We start from the raw sequence: 23,895 nt of genomic DNA on the forward strand, positions 1-23,895 counted from the left end.
TTCGTAAAATAAATAAATAAATAATATATAAATAAATACAGAAATAAAAAGAGATCCTAGGCAACAGTAAATGAAAAAAAGTACAAATGTCTGAAAAAAAAAAAAACTGTTGGACTAATTAATTGATTTAAAAAAAATCAAACAAGTTTAGATACAGAAATGTAGGTGTAGTTATTATAAATAATTAGATAAATACTCCTGCCCTTTTTTACAGACAGTGAATAAAGATCTACAGTTTTGATAGAAAAGTTTGTTCATTATTTTCATGGATTAATAAAAGCATGCAGGTTACATAGAAACATCCAGTGTGAGGTGGTTATTAGCTGGATGGTGTAACAAATTAAGTTATTAGAACTATACATATTGTGTGAGTTATATACTGTATTTCGTATTGAATATAATACTGAATAGTTAGATTAAAAAAAAAAAAAGCCACACATAGTGCTGTTAGGCACGTGTAGATAGTCAAGACATAGAAAACAGATTATATTTTTTGCCCATGGACAACATGGTAAGTAGCTGTCAACCATCTATTCTTTTGTCAAAAGTCTTTAGCCAGTCTGTTTCGAGGTTGACAAAAGAAATAAGAGGAAAACAACACGATTCTGCTGAAGTTTGTAGCGGTGAGTTGCCCACTTCTTTAAAGTCCACAGAGCTGTCACATCCCTACCTTGTAAATTCTTAGACACTTTCATAACATATTTTAACATGGCGGGGGGGGGGGGGAAATGAACAAGATGCCTCCCCTCCTCTCTGAAAGATCATTTTTCAGTGTGCAGAGCATGTGTGAAATTGAAGATTGTCTTCTGCACCCCTGTTTCTGAAGAGTCTTATGATGTAGACCATCCTATTTCAGGAAACGTGGCTGTTGCCTCAGAGCTTGAATGTTTCTGTTGTGTTTTTTTTCTAATCTTTTTTAAGATTAAGATTTTTAAGACACGTGTCTTCAAACTGGGCTGATGAGAAGCCTGACTGCAATTGCAAAGTGATATTGCACTTATACGGGAGATTAATCCCTGTGGTAATTTGATAACTGGCTTCAAAAAGGCATTTATCTATACTGCAAAAGTTGCTTTCAGTTTTATTACTGCACTGCCAAGACATTCAGTTTCAGGCCCAAATTTACATCAGGGTGCATTGCTCTACTCTGGCCACAAGAGTGCGCTTGTGTCAACAGTGAAAGGGGCTACGTCCGCCACACTGTGGGATCAATTAAGAAACACATACACAGCCAAGATTATATCAAAACAAGGTCTATTATTTAAAATAACAAGATAAGATCCTCTTAATATATGATATTGCACCCGTATGTGTTGGCGTGGTTCATTAAAACAGTCCTAACATTTTTATATGTTTTGTGGACTTACAAAAGTCTCAATCTTGGAACACTTTGTTGTGCTGGCTGAGCCCTTTTTTCTGAGAATAATAACACTTGCTCAACAAAAAATGAAAATAAAATGTGTAAGCTCACATCCAAACACCAGCAGCATACTAGTAAGCCATCTCAAGTTCTCCATCACACTAAAGTGAGTAATTGCACTCGCTCTCTGGCTGCTTTGTAACATGGACGTCTGTGCAGAGGGCCAGAGAAGAGCCGTAGTGGTTGTTTAAGGGGGTCCGAGTGACTCAGAGTCTCGTCTGAGCCTCTGTGATGTAGATCTCGATGCTGTCAGCGCTCTCCGTGGCAGAATTCTGACGGAAAGAGGCTGAGCGTTTGGTCTGGAGCAGCCTGCGCCGTGTGTCCAGCTTTTGCCGGTCACTCATGTCCAGTGATTTCTCCCGTTCGGGAACGCTGCGTCCTCGCGAGACCACTAGCATGCCTCCGGCCTCGGTCGCACTGTTGGCACGCAGGCTGCCCGTCACTCCACCGACTGGCTTCTTTGGTAATGGAGGTGGAACCTTCTTGTCCTCCTGAGAGGAAGAGCAGGGGAGTGGTGTGACAGCATGGATGACCAATGCAGGGATGGACGGGAACGCAGGGAAAGACACCGAAAACGCACACGTACAAGCAGAGGATATGCCAGAGAGGATGAAGACCAGGATATGTACAGAGAAGGGACAGCACCGTGAAGTTGCAACATAAGAATGATTTGGATTAGCGTATTTAGGATGAGACATGACATTGTGGAAGCAGCAGACAGTAAAAAGAAAGAAAACAGAGAAATTAGTTACAGATTTGTTAGGCTTTAATATCTCAAAGCAAATAAACAGCTGTTATTCCAGAACATGCATGTCTTTTTTTCTGTAGTTTAGTTCTTTTTCTTGCTGAGGTGTTTGTGTGTTGGAAAAGAGCTGCTGGGGCCTAGCACATGGGCGGTTCTCCTGCCTGCTGCTGCTTTGGCACTGGAGTGAAGCTGTGCAGTGACTTGAGCAGAGCGAAACTCCACTCTCACCTTCTTCTCAGGAGGTAATCTCCAGCCCGAGTCCTTCAGCCGCTGGAGGTCCTGAAACTTCACCCTGATGTCCTCGATGGCTAGCTGGAGGAGGTCCCAATAACTGGCCAGATCCTGAGTGCTGGGCTGAGGGTATGATGAAGGATCCTATGAGAAGAGGGGGGATATTATAGAGCGCTGCAGGGATGGCATATTCTGTAGGCCAAAACCTGGAAACGAGTTAGCATTTAAGCACTTCCAGTTCCATTTTCCCGAAGTCAGTTTTTTTTTTCTTTTTTTTTTTTGAATGGGCTTAATGGGGTTAAATGCCTGAAATAAGGTCTGTGGTAAACACAAGCCTAAGATATTGTACATTTTATTCTATGACATAAAATACATAATGTTATTTAGTAGTAATGTAATGTTGTTGTTATTTTTACATTTTTGCTTGGAAAAAGGGCAGTTGCTAAGTGGCTAAATGGGACTACACTAGTGAAAAAAACAGCATATGCTGGTTAGGTATGTTTTGAAGCATGTCAGCTGGTTATGAGCTGGTCCTGAGCAGGAGCTAGTTGCTTAGGACCAGCACATGACCAGCTTAAACCAGCTTAGGACCATTTTAAACCAGCCCATACCAGCTTCCATTCTTCAAAACATATCTAGCCAGCATATGCTGCTTTTTTTTCAACAGGGTATGTCATCACGCTAAACAGGTAAGCTCATGTTCTCACTTGTCCACTTTTACAGCCACATTGTGTTTATAATCATGCTTTTGCAAACTAGTCAAACTAAAACTTTCAGGGTTGTTGGAAGCTTAATGGTGGTGACACCGAAGTCATGTGACCATGGTGTAGTTCATTTATAGTCTAGTTTTAGCTTTTTTCTTCTGGAGATTGTATTTAGACTTCCAAATTCATTAAAGTTGTGTTGATTTGTAAAGATTATCATGATCAGCAAAACATGTATGAATCATACATTTTTCTTAGTTGAAAACTAAATTGTTGAACATTATATGTAATTTTACAATAAAATACAGTCAAATTTATGATGAACTCTAACATCATGTGGCTTTTTGTTTTACCACCTGCATTATTGTTTGGTAGTTAAAGTAGATCACATTCTCATTGTATTTTTTTTTTTACAGTAGGCCACATGAAGGTAAGTAGAAAAATAAATAAGCTATACAAATATATAAAAAAAATCTGTTTAATTATAAAACTTGTGTCAGACTCTATTCCGTGTTTTGTGTGTGTTTTGCTTCAATTGTTTCCTTGGGATGTTTGCCCTTATTTGGTCCTTCCCATTCCTGTCATTTAGTTCTATTTGTTCCAGGTGTTCCTTGTTATTACACTGAACAAAATGATAAACGCAACACTTTTGTTTTTGCCCCCATTTTTCATGAGCTGAACTCAAAGATCTAAGACTTTTTCTATGTACACAAAAAGCCTATTTCTCTCAAATATTGTTCACAAATCTGTCTAAATCTGTGTTAGTGAGCACTTCTCCTTTGCCGAGATAATCCATCCACCTCACAGGTGTGGCATATCAAGATGCTGATTAGACAGCATGATTATTGCACAGGTGTGCCTTAGGCTAGCCACAATAAAAGGACACTCTAAAATGTGCAGTTTTACTGTATTGGGGGGTCCGAAAACCAGTCAGTATCTGGTGTGACCACCATTTGCCTCACGCAGTGCAACACATCTCCTTCGCATAGAGTTGATCAGGTTGTTGATTGTGGCCTGTGGAATGTTGGTCCACTCCTCTTCAATGGCTGTGCGAAGTTGCTAGATATTGGCAGGAACTGGAACACGCTGTCGTATACGCCGATCCAGAGCATCCCAAACATGCTCAATGGGTGACATGTCCGGTGAGTATGCTGGCCATGCAAGAACTGGGATGTTTTCAGCTTCCAGGAATTGTGTACAGATCCTTGCAACATGGGGCCATGCATTATCATGCTGCAACATGAGGTGATGGTCTAGATGACATCACAATGGCAAATTCACTGATCTATATAAAGATGAACATAGATCAGTGGGCAAGATGAGAACTTAGATAAGGTTTGTCCAAGCAGTTGCTATATTTGTCCCTAAACTTTTGAAAAAAGTCTCAAAAGGGGCAGGGAAGTCGCTAAATCTAGCTACAAAGTAGCTAAATTGGCAACACTGCAGCTCTGGTGGACATTCCTGCAGTCAGCATGCCAACTGCACGCTCCCTCAAAACTTGCGACATCTGTGGCATTGTGCTGTGTGATAAAACTGCACATTTTAGAGTGGCCTTTTATTGTGGCCAGCCTAAGGCACACCTGTGCAATAATCATGCTGTCTAATCAGAATCTTGATATGTCACACCTGTGAGGTGGATGGATTATCTCGTTATCTCGTCAGCGTACCGTGACAACTTGAAGATAGTAAAGGTAGGTAAAGTTCTTCTATTTACAAATTTTTAAGTTATTTATCTGTCCTTCTATTTTTTTGTTCTTTTTTTGTAGATTTATTTTAGTCAAATTTTTCTCATTTACTATATAGTATTGTATTTATATTGTATTTATCACATTATTGTACTATACAGTTTATATAGATTCTAAAAAAGGTAAGGACATCCTCCTTTTTATCCACAACAGAAAGAGTTTCAAAACACTCACCACACTCTGTTGGCACATCCTGAAGAACTGCTGGACTCTTTGTGACATGAGCATCTGAGCACTGCCAACAGCTCCTCTGATGAGCTCCAACACTGAACCACAAAACAAACCAATCAGAAGGAAATAAACAGCGTTTAGACAGAAGGAACTGTTCTTTGGGCAAAACACTACAGATTCAAGACCCCATGAAATCAATGAAAACTCATTTTGGGCCTTTTAGCCCATGTCACATTTACCACAGCTATTCCTCACTCACTCTCTTCTGGCAGTTCATTCGTCTCTGCCTCTCTTTCCATGTTCTGGCACCATCCCTCCATCCTCTCCACTTCTGTCTGCAGGAGCCGGAGGAAGAACTCTCCATCTCGTAAGCAGGGCGAGGCTCGGCCCGAATCAGGGAGGCTCCTCGGGCCCTCGCTCCAGCCTCCCACTCCACGCTCAGGGGCCAGGGGCAGAGGGGAGTGGGAGCGGTGCAGGGCCCTGAGTTCTGGAGGGCCAGGCTCGTTGGTGTAACCACTATGGTAATCCTCACGGTAGGCCCACTGGCCCTGTGTGTGCACTGTGCGATACTCTGCAAACTGACCGGCTGATTCTGGTTCAGACGAGTGGCGCTGGAATGAGCAGCCAAACTGCAGGCCCTTGTCTTGTGTGGGGACTGTCAGCCCACCAAAACCCTCCGTCTCAAGATCAGCCTGGACACTTGCTGTCACACTGTTGGAGCGTTTAAAACGGGCTCGTCTGGAACAAACAACAATAGGTCAATTTAGACTTAAATATAGTGGTAGAACGAAATATTGATGTATAGTAGGGATGTGCATCTCCATAACTGAGGCCGATGCGATACACATCTTGATGCATAGACAACGAAACAATACATTAAACATACATATGAAGCAGCTACCAATGCAATGTGATATGATTCACCCCTATTACGATGCAGTGCGATCTGATTTCAATTTGATTCAACACAATGCGATGCAATGGAAAAAATATGATGCTTGCAGTATGGTACAGGTAGTTTGCTTTTATTTATTTTATTTTTATTTATTTCAGACAGACAGCATGTTAATTTATATTCTATGTGACTCTCAGGACATGCCTTGGTCTCTGTAGTGTTGTGATACGTCATATTCGCGTAGCAGCAGCAGGGCTCCAGACAAAAAAAAAAATAAATCAAGTAAGGAGCCATTGGCAATATCGTTAACAATTCTCGTTCATTGCTTCTTGTTATCTAGATCTATATGCTGTGTTAAAGTGTGAACTTTATATTATTTGTAGCTCACTTGCCCTCCAGTAACCTTTTAATAAACAAAGTGTCAGCTTTAAAATTATGCCAAATTCATAATGAAATTCAAACAATAAATACGGTTTTGGCGCTTTTTAATGCGGCATTTACGATCGCTTAAGCGCAGGGGTGCCCAAACTCGTTCCTGAAGGGCTGGTGTCCTGCAGAGTTTAGCTCCAACCCCAATTAGACACACCTGAACCAGCTAGTCAAGCTCTTTCTAGGCATACTAGAAACTTCCTGGCAGGTGTGTTGAGGCAAGTTGGAGCTAAACTCTGCAGGACATCAGCCCTCCAGGACCGAGTTTGGGCACCCCTGCTTTAGAGCCTCAGTTCAAGCGCAACTGAACCCATCTTGAATTTTAGAAAAGAGCTTGAAACAGAGTGTTGCTCAGAGACTGTTCTGCTGTGATCTTTGTTTGGAACTATTTTCGTTAACGAAATCGTTTTTTTTTTATCTAAAAATCAAATCTATTTTTATTCGTCTTGTCAAAATACTAAATTCGTTTGACATTTTTCTGTTGACACGGTAAGAAAAGTGCCGCAGAGAAAAATAAATAAATACGACATCTTTCATTTAAAATTATAGGCTAAGAAAAATATAAAGAAAACCGAGTTGAACGTCCTTCAAGGACAGCGCATCCACACTTTGCTCCATCCTTATTCTGCTCTGTCACTCATCGACAACCTGCCGGTTCTGTCTGAGGGCCGTATATTTACCACAGGTAGCCTACAGCCTGCTCTGAGCATCGTTATGCACATGCTGCGCACAGACCACGCAAATAAAATGCGTGACGTTTAAAGCATGCGTGCAGCGTGTGCATAACAGTCCTGAGCGAAAGCTGTACCGGTGGTCAATAAGAATAAAGCGTAGATATGCAGTTCTAAATGGACGTCGGGAACGGGATATTGTGAGACCGCCCGCTCCTGTTCAAATTACACCAGAGTTACCGACCGCTACCGCGTTTTATTCGGGAATTTAATCCCGCGGCGCAAAAAATCCGGTCGGGTCACGCGGGAGAGCCGCGGGAATGCAGACCTCTAGTTTGAACTCTTGTATAAAATCAATGTCAAATTTACACGGTTATCAGGGAAAACTGCACTCTCTTGGTCGTGTCATGTTGCTTAACTAGGCTATATGTTATGAATATAAAAACTACACCGCAGTATGTTTCTTCTGTGTGCAGTTGTGTTCATTTCTGTTGATTTCCTCAAGAGATTGTCTCAAACACAGGCAGGCTGCACGATCTATAGTACTATATTTAACAGATTGCATCTACTTCCACTGTGAGTGCCACAACTGTAAGAAAATGAGGGACACATGGATTTTTTTTTAATGGTATAAGGTTAAAGGAGGTTAAAGGAATGATTCACCCAAAAAATTGCTGAAAATTTACCTACCCTCAGGCCATCCAAGATGAAGGTAAGTTTGTTTCTCCATCAGAACAGAATTTGAGAGATTTAGCATTTCATCACTTGCTCACCAGTGGATCCTCTGCAATGAATGGCTGTCCACAAGTCCAGAAGTAATGTCTTGTGAAGTGAAAAGCTGCGTGTTTATAAAATGCAATAATGACGCTTTTTTACTTCAAACCTCTGCTTCTGGCTAAAATACAAGTCCTCTTGTGTATGATTTTGAACTGGTATTTTGGCCAGAAGTGATGCTTTAAAGTTAAAACACCTTAATAATGGATTTTTTTTTCTTAAAACACAGCTTTTCACTTCACAACACATTAATTGATGGAGTTGTGTTGTGTACATGTGGATTATGATTTTTTATATCAACTGTCGAGGATCCACTAATAATATTTTGTATCAACTGCAGAGGATCCACTAATAAAATGCTACATTTTTCCAAATCTGTTCTGATGAAGAAACAAACTCATCTACATCTTGAATGGCCTGAGGGTGAGTACATTTAAAGCAAATGTTCATTTTTAGGTGAACTGTTCCTTTAACTTGTACTGAAACTTTTAATGTCTCAATACCAAAAATACATAAAATATGACCCAAAAGATTCCAAACTAACAGTGATTCTGCTAAATCAAAAAAGAGGCTGACAAGGGTAATTAATGATCACAAGACACAAAGCATATTAAGCTCATTCGTGGATGAGTGACATCATTTCACAGGTTTTGGCGTATTGCGTAATGGCTGCTTAATTATACCCTCTCACCTCACTCTGTGTTCCTAGCACGTACACCCACTGTGTGTGCGCTTGCTTGCGTGAGTGTGAACCTTGCACCTGCACCTCTTGCTCATCTAACACTGACACATTCACACTCCACCCCACCTCAGAAATAAACCAACCACCCCTGACATCAGGAGAACAAATGCAAATATCAGAGAGATAATGAAAGAGCCCATGAAAGCTTTTAGTCCATGTCTGTAGCTTATAGTCCATATCTGTTAGATTGAATTAATCTAAGTTTGTGCACTGGTTCTCAACTGCTTAGACTTTACATTGGACATCAAGAAGTGTGCAAGTTTTGTAATTGTACAAAACAAAGATGTCCTTAAAATCAAACACTTAAACGTATTAATATTACCTTAAACTGCATAGTCCCAACAACATGTAAATTCTTTAACACGTTCCTTTACCAAAGATCTTGACAAAATTGAACACATTTTAATATATATAGGATATGAATTCTGAAGAACTTAAGGATTCTTTTAGTACTTGTAATAAATTAAATTCAATTAAGAAATACAATAACTTCACCAAATGATGAGAGCTTCAATAAAAAAGTTGCAATCAATTAACTGGACTTAATTTAATACTAAACAATAGTATAATGGTTAATGTATTGTATTATTATTTATAAAATACTACTGACAAAACCCATTATGTGTATCTTTAACTACGCATTGTCATATACTGAACAAAATTATAAATGCAACACTTTTGTTTTTGACCCCATTTTTCATGAGCTGAACTTTTTCTATGTACACAAAAGGCCTATTTCTCTCAAATATTGTTCACAAATCTGTCTAAATCTGTGTTAGTGAGCACTTCTCCTTTGCCGAGATAATCCATCCACCTCACAGGTGTGGCATATCAAGATGCTGATTAGACAGCATGATTATTGCACAGGTGTGCCTTAGGCTGGCCACAATAAAAGGCCACTCTAAAATGTGCAGTTTTACTGTATTGGGGGATCCGGGGGGGTCCGAAAACCAGTCAGTATCTGGTGTGACCACAATTTGCCTCACGCAATGCAACACATATCCTTCGCATAGAGTTGATCAGGTTGTTGATTGTGGCCTGTGGAATGTTGGGCAACTCCTCTTCAATGGCTGTGCGAAGTTGCTGGATATTGGCAGGAACTGGAACACGCTGTCGTATACACCGATCCAGAGCATCCCAAACATGCTCAATGGGTGACATGGCCGGTGAGTATGCTGGCCATGCAAGAACTGGGATTGCATGAGTAATGGGGTGTGCCGTTTCCTCTTGCTGCAGTAAAAGGAAATGGCAGACCAATCCCACTCTAAACACTGTGGTTTAGCTACCTTCTGCAACTCTGCAGTTACATTCATCTGAATTAACAATGAAATAGACTGAGAAAATACACACATCATACTTAGCCAGTTAAATTCCAATTAGACTGTTTGCCAGTAAGGCTAGTTTACAATCACCAATGGCAACAAACACCAACTTTGATCAGATGGATTAGTGTGCTAACACTGTATGATGTATGGAGAACAGAAAATTACATATTGATGCTTACATTATTTGCATTAGTTACACAAATGAGTCAAATAGAATAATAGACTACAGCTGTAATTTCCTGTGTTAAATTAGTGAGTGTTAACTGAAGGGCTGAAATATACTTTGGCTTTTGAATTTATGGGTTTTAATTATTGAATCCTGAACATTAGAAATACTTCATAACACTAGCGTAGCCAGGAATTACAATGTGGGTGGGCCCAGAGAAAATTGGGTGGGCCTAGCCTAAAATACATCTGTTATCAAAATAGGCCAACACAACTAACAGTTACACCTGCTTGAATTTACATCACCGTTTAATCAGAGCATAAGCCTGTATGTCATCATAAGCAGTGTTAAGAAAATAACGATAAGAACAGCATGAGCACGGCGGCCACACCACACACACGTGCATCTAACAGACACAACACAACACCATCATCAAATCAGCAGGGGTGCGTTTCCCGTACAACGACGTAACTCACTGATAAACCACCATAGTATGATGCATTGTTGTGGAACTAACTAGCCAGTCACGACTGTTTCCCGAACACGGGCGCATCTCTGTTATTTGAACCACATTAGTTCAACAATTTATGCCGAGTTCACACTGCACGATTTTAGCCCGATTTTTCACTCGCCGACAGGTTTTGCGAAATCGCCGACAAATGCTTGAAATCGGAGGCAAATCGGTGCTCGTTCACGCGAGTGACAATCACGCAGTGTGAATTATCAAAGACGCGATCTGATTAAAATGTATATATATTTAAGTAGAATGGAAGATATAGATTGTACTGCATGTTAGCTTGCTTATTGTCCCCAAAAGCAAAATTTATTTAAGTCCATATGTCTTACTAACAAGAAACTATGCTTCTAATCACAGGTCGAGAGCTGTAGTTCCTACCATGCATGTTTGCGACGCTGTTTGCGAATGATCGTTCGAACTATGGTTTCGGGAAACACCGAATTGTTGAACTATGTTGGTAACGACGGAACTTGCGACCATAGTTGGCTAACGATGCTTTTGGAAAACGCACCCCTGATTAGTTGTGTCTGTTTGATTTACTCAAAAAGAACATAATTTGAAACAATTTTCAGCTCCCAACCCATATTTAAAACAACAAAATATAACATTTATTATACACAGCTAAAATTTACTCTAATAAATTCTGATGACTTGTATTGAACTCAGGAATATTAAAACATAAAAAAAAAACATTTATAATAATTATTAATAATAATTAAGTAAATGCTCTCTAGTATAAGAATGTCCCTCCCACTAATACAAACTGCCACCAACCAGCAATAGCAAGTAGCAACTCATGATTCATGGCTATTATGTAAATGAAAATCTACTGGCAGTTTAGATTAAATGAGGAGCCCTTCAATACTCCACAGCTTATTAGGAAATATATCAACACCGGTTATAAAACTGTGCCGTTTTATTCCATTTAAAAAATGTTATAGGATATAGAGATGAAAAATGAAACAAGCTAGATCTACCTCTTGTCATCCTCCACCTGAACCCCTATGGAGTGCACCTCTCTCAGCGCTTTGCCTTCTGGGTCTGAGTCAGACAACGTCTCTGAGCTGTCCACCTGGAAAACACAAAGAGAGACATTTAACAAAATGTTTCACAAGAGAGAGACATCATTCGGGCTGAATCTCTCACGGGATTATCCCCTCTTATACCTGCACTGCAATAGAGGGTCTCCACTTCCTCCCTCGTCCTTCCTGTTTGAACTCCTCTCCTCCAGTCAGAGCTTTAGCTAGGGACATACTGTTCTGGGGCAGAGAGGCTGATTTTCCCAGGCTGCCTCCAGCTCGGTCCCTAGATCCCCTGGGCCCCTCCAGAAGGTTATCAGCTGAGCTGCTGTGTTTCGGTTTCATTGGACCAGGTCCACCAGGGTAGGCGATGCTCTGAAGGGCCCTGCCATTCAGACTCTCCGCGGAGTTGCTGCTCTGTCTGACATGCGCAGTGCCCCCGCCAAGATAGTGCCCACCTCTGGAGCTTCGGCCCCCACTGCTGTCCGTCAGGTCCACTGAGTTGCTGTGCTGTCTGGGCCGGACCAGTGCGGGCTGTCCTGTACTCTGGAAGTAAGCGTCTTGAGTGGACTCCGTGCTGCTCTGAGCAGTCACAGAGATCATTGGCTTGGACATGCGAGGTGGAAGAGGAGGGGGTCCTTTCCTGTATGGGAACACTAGACCGACAAAGACATAAAGGTTTTATTAAGACTGCTATTTAAATATATCATTCATTTGAAAGATGAAGGGCTGTTCATTCAAAACAGTCGCCACAGAAGGAATAAAACATACTCTTCCTTTGAGTTAAGTTAACTTTCTGTGGAAGAAGGAAATGAAGAAGGAAAATCATTAGAAAGGAGAACAGAGGAAAGGTTGCAAGAACTTACAGTACAAAACCTGCTAGAGGCTTCAAGTACTAGGCATATTTTTGGTAGGTAAGAAAAAAGATGGACACACAAACCAGCACAAACACTTAAAGGGATAGTTCACCTAAAAATGAAAATTGTATGTTTATCTGCTTACCCCCAGGGCATCCAAGAGGTAGGTGACTTTGTTTCTTCAGTAGAGCACAAATGATGATTTTTAACCATTGCAGTCTATCAGTCGTATAATGCATGGCAATGGTAACAAAATCTATGAGAGTAAAAAAAACATGCACAGACAAATCCAAATTAAACCCTGCGGCTCATGATGACACATTGATGTCCTAAGACACGAAACGATCGGTTTGTGCGAGAAACTGAACAGTATTTATATAATTTTTTACCTCTAATACACCACTATGTCCAACTGCCTTGAGCGCGCGCACGGCATCCAGTGCATGAGGTGTGTATGCGCTCTGGCGTGGTTTACGCAAGCACCGGAAGTGATCTCTCGCGCGTATACGTCACTCATTGTTTACACAGTGCACAAACATTGTAGGTATGATGGTATGTATTGTTCAAACCGACTTAAAACTAAAAGATTACGTTCTCTCGCGCGAACTCATTCGGGAGTGGTGACTTTCCACGTATTCCCAACTTCTGAGCCTGCTCGCCTGAAGTTATGGTTGATTGCTCTTCGGCTGGATATCAACACACCCATTAACGTACTAAAGTTGTTGAGGGTCTGCAGCGATAATTTTTCCCCTGATGATTTTACATACCCAGGAGAGGATCATGTACGACTTAAACTATCAGCTGTGCCTATGGTTTTTCCACATCCAACTGAGGTATGTGAACAAGATCTTTGTATGTGTCCTTTTTATTTGTAAAGCTGCCCTTACGAAAAGTAACAAATAAAATGAAGTTTTGATGTAATAAAACCATGTTTTTTAGTGGTTTACTTCCATTTGTATAACAACTGTTGTACTACAGGCACCATGTTTAAACTATGGTTAACCATGGTTTTACTACAGAGACACAGATTTCGTTGCAATAACATTACAAATACAACACATTACTCACTCTATTGACAGCGTGCCACTGGGTCCCTCTGGCCTTGAACGTCGCCTCCAGTTTATACGTGGCAAGCGAAACACAACGTACAAAAAGCTGCGGCTCAACAGCAGAGAAAAATCTGGATCTTCAGTCAGGCAGGTGTGTAATGGGACACCCTCGGCAATGTCCTCGTCGGCGTCTTGTAGTTGTGGCATTGCTATGTTCCATTCGTGACAACAGATGCTCTCCACTTCTGTTGGCATCTCACAACACTTACTACAAGAACACCACCACTTTTGAAGAGATCTCTGTCTCTCTGAGGCTTGATGACATGCTGCTGCAGCAGATGCTTCCTCCATCTCTGAGTTCTTGATCTGAGTATTCTGGTTCAAATAAATACGGTTGGGCAAAAAAATCCACATGGTCTGTTGATATATCAAAATCGTCTTCCATTGTGATGACCTGTACGTCTAAATATTTTTAGATCTTCACAGTGGCAGGGAACACGTCCGCAATGCACTGTGTAAACAATGCGTGACGTATACGCGCGAGAGATCACTTCCGGCGCTTGCGTAAACTACGCCAGAGCGCGTACACACCTCACGCACCGGATGCCGTGCACACGCTCAAGGCAGTTGGACATAGTGGTGTATTAGAGGTAAAAAATTATATAAATACTGTTCGGTTTCTCGCGCAAACCAATCGTTTCGTGTCTTAGGACATCAATGTGTCGTCACGAGCCGCAGGGTTTAATTTGGATTTGTCTGTGCATGTTTTTTTTACTCTCATAGATTTTGTTACCATTGCCATGCATTATACGACTGATGGACTGCAACGGTTGGAGTTAAAAATCATCATTTGTGTTCTACTGAAGAAACAAAGTCACCTACATCTTGGATGCCCTGGGGGTAAGCAGATAAACATCAAATTTTCATTTTTGGGTGAACTATCCCTTTAATGTTTTCAGTAAAATGATAAAATACAACCAAGACAAGGATGTGGCACCTTTATAGGGATGCCTTGTTTGTAATTTCATCCTCCCCCCTTTTTGTTTTTCTTTTGGCCGTAATGCAAGAGAAAAAAAATACAATGTTAGTGACGACCATAGGCTTTTTAAAAGTCATTTAAAAGTCCTCATTGTGTGTGACCTCATTATTATTAGTAGTAGCCAATGCTAACTGTTGTTAGTGTTTTAGGGTCATTAATTGATTTAAAAGTGGCAAAGTGTTGTCACAACTTGTTTTAAGGTTATGGAAGAATGACTGTGTTTTGGTAGTTTCAGTGCATTTTGGATGTGAAATTAACTGACAAGCTGAAACTGTTTAAGGACAACTGGATGAAGAGTTTTGAAAAGTGACCCGAGTGTAGAGAAATGTGTCTTAGTGATTGTAAAAAAAATGGTATTGCAAATATTATCTTATACAGAGCAATCATACTGCTTCTGAGATAGATAGATAGATAGATAGATAAAATTTACAGCAAAGACAGAATTGTGAGAACGCATACAGATATATGCAAATGTATTCTAAGTATCGAGAAGACAGAAAGAGATAAATATACATATACTGTATACATTATAGCTTAAAATCCCCATTCGAGTATTATCATTCAAAAGCTTTAGACACATCCTCATGGCTTAAGTAACATCCGCTCACACACACACACAGACCCATTCAGTAGCTCTTGAGAACGGAGACATGAAATTCAGAGGGACACACTCAGAGATTAAAGGAGTTTTAAAAAAAGCATGCCTAAGCCCTCCTTCCATCTCTCTTGTCCTCTCCTCATCCCTCTCTCTTAAAAACACTCACACTCCGGTGTGTGTCACGAGTGTTGCCTTGGAAAACTGCAGATGGATGCTTTTGACACTTCACAAGGGTTTTAATAAATCTCCTGTGAGATTCTCTACTCTAAACGAGAGAATAAAGGACAGTGGGGAAAAAGACAAAGTCATCCACATGTTGGTGAGAGAAAGAATAAATTGCGATTGCAATCATGACCATACAGTGTAAATTTTTACAGAGACTTTTTGTTGTTTGGCTTTTGCCCTGTCTTTTGGATTTTGTCATATTCATTCATTACAGTTCATTCATTACAATTCACTGACAAGATTAACACTACGACCATAATCTTGACTACAACCCAAGGGACAGTCAAGGAGACAGACGTCTCATGGGAATTTGAGCATTTAAAAGTGTTTACGATGTAACATTTGTTTACAGTCTTGATATACTGAGAGCGTAGAGATAGAAGGAAAACAGTTTTGATCTAAATCCCTTGGCTGAAGCGTGTTTCTCCAGCAATTCCTATGAGACTGATACAAAAACTCATTAAGTCACTAATCTAATCCCTGTGACAGCATGGAGACTAGGCATACCCACACATACATAAACACATGCTGATGACTCACCTGCTTCGCCCTTCACGCACCCCTGTGGGCCCGACATGGAAAAGACAGACAGGCAGTCATCGTCCTGGGAGCAGCCGGCTTGGATAGCCCGTACGTAGCTGTGACTGCGGGTGCGGAAGCATCCGGGTAGGTCCAGTGCCTCGACAGCCTGTGATTCCATTTCTCCAAACAGGTTCAGAGTGTCACTCAACTAAAACATACAAAGACACGATTTCAATGAAGGCTGAGGTTCAGATGTTTCAGCAAATAACCAGGACTGTTCATGCAACTGTTCAGTTGATAAATGATATGTAAAAGCTGAACGTGACCACACATTATTACTAATCAGGGTTATACCTAGTGACCAGAATATGAGGGGGTGTGCTCTGTTGACATTGAGCCAATATGCATTTATCTAGAACACTCTAACAACCACCTAGTCATGCATTACCAACTACCCAGAACTCCATAGTAATCACCTAGTTATGTCATAGCAACTAGAAGGATGCTCTAGCAATGACTAGAACACTTAAGCCACTGCCTAGTTATGCCCATCAGCCAAAACCATCCAAAACAGGCACAAAATCACTTTCACAGACTTTTAAATTAAAAGTTCCCTCCTGGTGGAATGACCTGCCCACATCAATCTGAGCAGCTGAGTCCTTAGCCATCTTCAAGAATCGGCTAAAAACACATCTCTTCCATCTTTATTTGACCCTCTAAGCTACGTGTACTGCGTTAAGATAACTGAGACTTGTTATGGCACTTGCATATCATTGCTCTTTTGTTGATTTTGGTTGCTTCCATTATCCTCATTTGTAAGTCGCTTCGGATAAAAGCATCTGCTAAATGTAATGTAAAACTCTCTAGCAACTACCAAGTCAGGCCCCGGGCGAAGGGGAACAAAAGTATGTGATCGCGCATGGATTGGCTACCCGGAACACGGTCGCGAACGGATCATGAACGGACCGAGGGGGACAAACAACCTGGTTATGCACTAGAAACTAGCAAGACATCTTAGCAATCAACAGAACTCCCAAGCCACCTCCTAGTTATGCCAAACCATCCAGCAGAACACCCTAGCAATGCATTACAACATTCATAATACTTTTGGTTTTCATGATTATTGAAAGAAAAATAAATCATTTAAATAACTTGAAAAAATAACTACACGTAATGTGAACACTGTATGGTTTTACCTGAGCGCTGGTCAGAGAGCGTGTGGCGCTACGGGAGCGAGCATGGCCTTTAGGTGTGGTTCGACTGTTCGGGTAGATGTCTGTACACTGTTTACATGAGTACCTGAGAAGAGGAATACACCATTAAATCCCCAGATTGCACGTCTCAGTCCTCATAAAGCAAAACATACACCACTCAATCCTTATGTAGTTGCGGTACCATTGTACAATGATGTACAAAATGGAATTACCTTGGTACACCCATATATACCTTACCATTTTCATGTACTATTGGTTTTACATGGTAGTCCAGTGTGCAACTTTTTAATAGTGCAAATACAAATCTCAAAATAGCAACAAAAAACGGTCAGAGTCTGGAAATTAAAACTGAAAACCAAGTGACAGCTGACTTAGATGCGGTGGAGGAGCGCTGGTCCATGCTGACAGAGCGGCGGAAGGCTTCTCTCTGGGCAATGAGGGCTGATTTGGGTGAGGTTTTGGGGCTGGTGTCTGAGTCAGCGCTGTCGTCGTCCCCCATAGCCTTGATGTAGCTGCCACTGCGCATACGTCTGCAAGGGATCTCCCCACCACTGTCAGATGGCCCACCACCGCACCAGTCATCTGAGGGAACCTGCAAGAGACACACAACTTGCTGTCAACATGGCCTTTACTTATGAAACTGATGAGGGATGAGGCTGTTCTATATTTACATAAAAAGCTAATGCTGAAAAACTTACATTTTAGACACAACATCTGCAGTTTATTTGAATTGAGCAAATCTGCTGAACATATAGGTTGAGTGAATGATTCACTCAGAAAGTCAGTTGTTTCATTCTTAAATGTATCTGTTTTTGAACAAATAAGAGTGAATGATTCAGTGACTCACTCATAAAGATTAGTTAGTGTTTTTGAACAAACCGAACGATTGAAGTATTCAATGACTCACTTGTTTTGTACCAGAATGAATCAATGCTTTGAACGAATGAGAAAAAAAGTTAAGGTTTCAATGACTCACTCAATATAAGAAAGTCACTTGTCTCCACCTGGTGTATCGATGTAACTTGTAGGAAGAGTCAACTCCATCACTAATTCACAGATTGACAGTCTGTCTGGAGTTATTCAAAGAGTGAAAAGTCCAAGTGCTAATTTCGAGAACCTAAACTTACTGTCATATAGCTACAGGTGCATCTCAATAAATTAGAATGTCGTGGAAAAGTTCATTTATTTCAGTAATTCAACTCAAATTGTGAACCTCGTGTATTAAATAAATTCAATGCACACAGACTGAAGTAGTTTAAGACATTCTAATTTATTGAGATGCACCTGTATATATCACTGATATGAGAGAAAATGCAATGATATTGCAACTAAAGGTTTATGTATATCAGAAAAAATATATATTGTTAGAGTTGTGGCTTTCTGGTCACAGCATAACCAGAGGGAATGCAGGGTTGAACTGAGTAAAATAAAATCTGATTGGCTGACAGGGATGAAAGGCACCAGCTGTACATTTAGAGCTGTCATCACACTCAAGAGCTGCCCCTCGGCTGGGGCATGGACAGAGCACAGATGTGGGGAGATAGCAGGTTATGGAGGAGAGAGGCAAGATTATTTATTTTCATGAACTCTGCTCTCCAGAGCCATGTCCTTTTCTGATAGCATCGCTGCAAATTATTGCTGTTTTTTTGCCTCTGCATTTGCTCTCTGTCACATAGTTTGAAAACATAAAATAAAAAAACAGTGTCTTACAAGCTATACAGCCACTATAGGATAGCTAGACATTTAATACCAGAACCAATAACTCTTTCAATTCAGGGCAAGGAGAGATGGGCGCATTTCCAGTGTTGTCTATGTTTAACAAAAGGATGTTCCCTCTTAAACTTGTTGCTGTCCTTACTGTTTAACTGTATACATATTCTCTGGGTTTAATTTTTGTTAATCATTCAGTTTTCACTATGAGGATGCAGGAATATTGAATGAAATAAAACATCTAAAAATGATTAGCACATGTAAAGTGATAGTTCACCCAACAATAAAAATTACGTCATCATTTAGGCCTCATTTACACTGCAGGTCTTCATGCCCAATTCTGATTTGTTGCCTATATCCGATTTTTTTGGCTGTCCGTTTACACGTTCTTTCAATTGTGACCCATATCTGATTCATGTGTTTACACTTGCCATACCATCTGAAACATCGCGTATGCGTTGTTGTCATTTACCGCGTCAACGTGCTTCCTCCTGAGAATAATGTGACCTGTGCTGACACGAGCAATTAAAAAAAAAAAAGACATTCTCCATTAAAGACCTTCACAATGATTTATGATTTATCATTTTATATCTAAACTAAAGCATTCATGTACGAAAAACAAATAATCAAATGTAAAAATAACTTAAGTGTGTTCATTACAAATAAATTGATTATTAAAACTACAAAAGCAGTTCAATGAAGTGCAGTGAGGGATTCCCTCTTTTCTTTTATTGTTAGATTAACATTAATGATACAGACGTCCTATACTGTAATGCACGGATCTAATAGGCCTATAATGTTACGCATCAGACCCCAACAGTTCCCTAAGCGTTCACTTAAGACAGAACAGATTATGTTTGCGTGAATACTGAAATACTATAATTCTTTATATGTGTGTATTTATCGGGATCGCGCGCCGTCAGAAGCGCCGTTAAATGCATGCACTTCGGATGACAGTCAGAGTGAGAAGCGAGCGAGAAAAGGTAATCCTCTCAGAAAATGTACAAATAAAGATAATTTTAGATTTTTAATTACTACCTGAAGCATTTTTTGCACCTTTTTTGTTTTGTTTTGTTTTTTTGCCTGTAGCTCAAAATAGCCCGTGCGAATTTACACTCATTTTGCCAGCAAGGGTCACATATGACGACATTAAACCGCGAAGAAGTACCAAATTGTCGCAGTTTTAATGACGTACAGAACGCAATGCCTCAGAAAATCCGATCTGCCTGTTTACATGACAGTCGCATTGGCACATATCTGATTTATATCTGATTTATATGCGATTTATTTCCACATAGGCTATGAATGAGGCCTGAAACCGATCTCGAAATATCCGAATGCATGCGTTTTTTTTCCTGTTTACACTGTCATAGAACAGATCCGATCTGTGTCTCATATGAGCAAAAAAATCAGAATTGGGTCACATTTAACTGACAGTGTAAACGGGGCCTTACTCGACTTTGGCATTTTGTCCAAAGAGGCAGTGCATACACCAAAATATAGACAAATATATAAAACAATGGAAGGTTGTGCCTCAACAGACGGCTTTATACTTCTTTTCTCACCCCTTTCTTTCACTGACACCAAATGACTAAGGAGAGATGCGCTTGTGCTCACACACACACACACACACAAGATAAGGAATTCATTATCTATCAGTTGACCACTCAGTGGGGTACTTAAAGGTCATCTCTTTCAAAGGATGATGCGACTTGATCGCTCTATCCATCTCTGTTTCTCTTGGCTCCACCCCCTTCTATCTTCCTTCTAATACACACATGCACTTAGTTACACAAAAACACACCAATACACAAACATAATTTTGAATCAGGAATTCAATTGGCCTCTTCTGGAGAAGCTGATCATCGATATTTCTAATCTTTGGTTTGAGTGTTGTTTGTTCTCTTCATTTTTCCTCAGACTTCCATTTTGTTCTTTTAATGCAGCAGAAAAATATTTGTTCCTGCAAAGACGTACGTGTAATGTCACTGCATTAATGTCATACCGTTTTTCTTGCATAACTGACATAATTGGCCATTTTGAATGAATAGATCACTAAAAATGACATCACGTGCATGGAATGAGTAAAGTGCAGGTGAGCAAATAATGACAGAATTTTAATTTAAAGGGACAGTTCACCCAAAAATGACAATTCTGTATTCATTCACTTACCCTGATGTTGTTCTTAAATTGTGTGATTTTCTTTCTTCTGTGGAAAATAAAAGAAGATATTCTGAAGAATGTCTTTTTTTTTTGTCGTCCATATAATTCCCCATCCCCCTGCCCACAAAAACACACTTTCCTTCCTTGCAACCTGTGTTATTGTTCTCATCCTCTTATTTTCCCCCCAACAGCCCCATTCGTTCTCATTATATTGACACATTTCACTTCCGCCTGCTCCTCTGCTAATTGCGACACAGATCGTCTGACTTGTAACAGAGGATTCATCTGCTTCATCCCCATGTCTTCAGATCAGATCACATCAAAAAACTGCTCTCCTGCGATGAGCCCCCAACTGAGCTGCAGCCCACAACTGGATTTCTTTCTCGCCAGAGGCTCAGGGTAGCTGAGTCAGCTGCTCAGCCTTCAGCTATCACTGTAAGACCTCACACAATTTCCTCTGGACCAGTTGGTCTTCATGATGGAACCCAGAATGAGCACTGATGGGGTTTATATGCAGGCTTGGGGGTTATCTGGATGTCAGAATCTACTTTGAAACTGTAGCTTCCAAAACTGCAAGCTACTCAGGATATAAAGTATTCAAACTACAACTCAAACTACAGTCAAGCTACTTTTTAAAGTTTAAAAGTTAAAACATTTTGTTAAAAGTAGTCAGCTACTCTACAAACTACTAACACAAAGGTCCTGTTTACACCTGGTATTAAAGGGTTACTCCACCCCAAAATGAAAATTTTGTCATTAATCACATGTCATTCCAAACCCGTAAAAGCTTAGTTTGTCCTCGGAACACAATTTAAGATATTTTGGATGAAAACCGGGAGGCTTGTGACTGTCCCATTGACTGCCAAGTAATTAACACTGTCACGGCCCAGAAAAGTATGAAAGACATCGTCAAAATAGTCCATCTGCCATCAGTGGTTCAATCTGAATTTAATGAAGCGACAAGAACACTTTTTGTGCGCAAAGAAAACAAAATATCAACTTTATTCAACTTTTTCTTCTACTCTGTGACACTTCCTGGAAGCGCGTTCATGATTTAATGAGCAGCGCCTTCCGGGTTATCTGTCTGTATGCTGGCCTCTACATTAGCAGGTCACGGCGCATGCATACAGACGTAACATGCCTCAGATCACGCATCGACACTGAGTGGTCACAAGTGGTCAGCGGAGATACACTTGACACTACTAGATACCGTGTATACCTGTGGCCAGTTGCATAAACTTTTTAGGGATATTTTAGGAATAGTTCACCCAAAAATTTAAATTCTGTCATTAATTACTCACCCTCATGTCATTCCAAACCTGTAAGACCTTTGTTCATCTTTGGAGCACAAATTAAGATATTTTTGATGAAATCTGATCAGTAAGCTACCACGTTCAAGGCCCAGAAAGGTAGTAAGGACATCGTTAAAATAGTCCATGTGACATCAGGGGTTCAACCGTAATTTTATGAAGCTACGAGAATACTTTTTTGTGTGCAAAGTAAACAAAAATAACAACGTTATTCAACAATTTCTTCTCTTCCTTGTCAGGCATCGATGCGCATTCACGAGAGTATCATGACTCAGGAGCCGGCGTTCTGATGTAGAACCAGTAGAACTAGTCTGATTAAATAAATTTTAATTTTAAATAATACTTAAAATTTACATTTTTATTTAACCAAATTAAATAAGTTACGACCAGTCTTAAATTAAAACAAGGTGGCAATCTTTATTCTGATCGTAATAATTTGCAAAATTTGCACTGAATATACTAAATACTACATGATAAAATTATAGAAAAAAAATCTAAAATACATAATTAAAATGCTGAAAACAGTTTTGCTACAAAAAAGTGCAGAGACAATCAGATTAATCATGAATCCTTAAAACGAATTATCTAAAATGATTTGGAATTCTCAACATATAGAGAAAGTGTTTTTTTTAAGAAATCATGCTTGATGATCAGCTTGTATTGTTCAACACAATGTGAACAGCAACAGCAATATAGTGACTGGCATGCACACTGCACACTGCAACTCATTAGAAAAATGTGCTTGCTACCAGAAAAGCTGTGATGTTTAAAAAAAACTGAGGTGCTGTCATGCAACTGAATAATGTAGTTTAGTTAGCCATGTTGCTACTTATAGTTATTTACTCTTCAACACTGCTGGCTATGACACACAGCCAACATGCTGGTAGCTACACAGTAACCATTTACAGATGTATATCATACTGCGTGGGAGTGTATGAATGTTGACTGGTTGTCTCTCTGTGACAAATTAGCTAAACAATAGTGGTGACTAGGGATGCACCGATACCGGTCTCCCGTACTCGTACTTGTACTCGTTAAAATGTCCCGATACTAGGGATGCACCGATACCGATCTCCTGTACTCGTACTCGTACTCGTTAAAATGCCCCGATACCACACAGCATGTGATAAGAGCCATATTCAAACAAAGAAACACCGACAACAGAACAACAGACAGCAGAAAGGAGTTAAGGATGTCTACTACGAAGTATATGTATGCAATGAATATAACGTTAAACATTCAGTATTAACGCCTGTTTAGCTGATGTGCGCGAGCTGATAAACAAAGCACGCTGAGTGGATTGAGCACGCGGCGGCGCAGATGCGCGAGCTTTTCGAGTGAATATATCTTTCTCACAGACATCACTGGAAAGTTTGTAGTTCGGTCGGATATGTCAAAAACAAGTAAGTAAAACAATGCACAAGTTACTTAACGGTAAAGAGAGAGCGAGAGAGCGCGTGCGCAATTCTGTTGTGTGATCTTTGATGTTCACTCACTTAGCATGCATCATTTGGATTAAAACTAAATCGTAAAAATAATAAAACCATTCATGGGGCATTCACTATAAACATCATTTATTTTCAACCTTAGACATACACGACTTTCTGGAGAAAGTGAATCTAGCAGCCTGTGTGAAATGCGCTAGGCTGTACTA

General features: G+C 40.2%; 1 protein-coding gene across 2 annotated transcripts in view; it reads right to left on the reverse strand.

Moving 5' to 3' along the window:
- Positions 1–725: 725 nt before the first annotated feature.
- LOC107664711 (disks large-associated protein 3-like) overlaps positions 726–23,895 on the reverse strand; it is a 74,275-nt gene continuing 51,105 nt past the window's right edge. For both annotated transcript variants that reach the window (XM_016455359.1, XM_016455360.1), the window contains exons 3-11: positions 17,430–17,650; positions 17,041–17,143; positions 15,863–16,052; positions 11,702–12,210; positions 11,513–11,607; positions 5,276–5,754; positions 5,020–5,111; positions 2,394–2,540; positions 726–1,911 (exon numbers count right to left, since the gene is read on the reverse strand). In XM_016455359.1, coding sequence (XP_016310845.1) covers positions 1,627–1,911; positions 2,394–2,540; positions 5,020–5,111; positions 5,276–5,754; positions 11,513–11,607; positions 11,702–12,210; positions 15,863–16,052; positions 17,041–17,143; positions 17,430–17,650 — 2,121 coding nt within the window. In that variant the 3' untranslated portion in view covers positions 726–1,626. The remainder of the gene's footprint in view (positions 1,912–2,393; positions 2,541–5,019; positions 5,112–5,275; positions 5,755–11,512; positions 11,608–11,701; positions 12,211–15,862; positions 16,053–17,040; positions 17,144–17,429; positions 17,651–23,895) is intronic.

Source organism: Sinocyclocheilus anshuiensis, unplaced genomic scaffold (assembly GCF_001515605.1).
Source record: "Sinocyclocheilus anshuiensis isolate Anshui unplaced genomic scaffold, SAMN03320099.WGS_v1.1 scaffold523, whole genome shotgun sequence".
NCBI lineage: Eukaryota > Metazoa > Chordata > Actinopteri > Cypriniformes > Cyprinidae > Sinocyclocheilus > Sinocyclocheilus anshuiensis.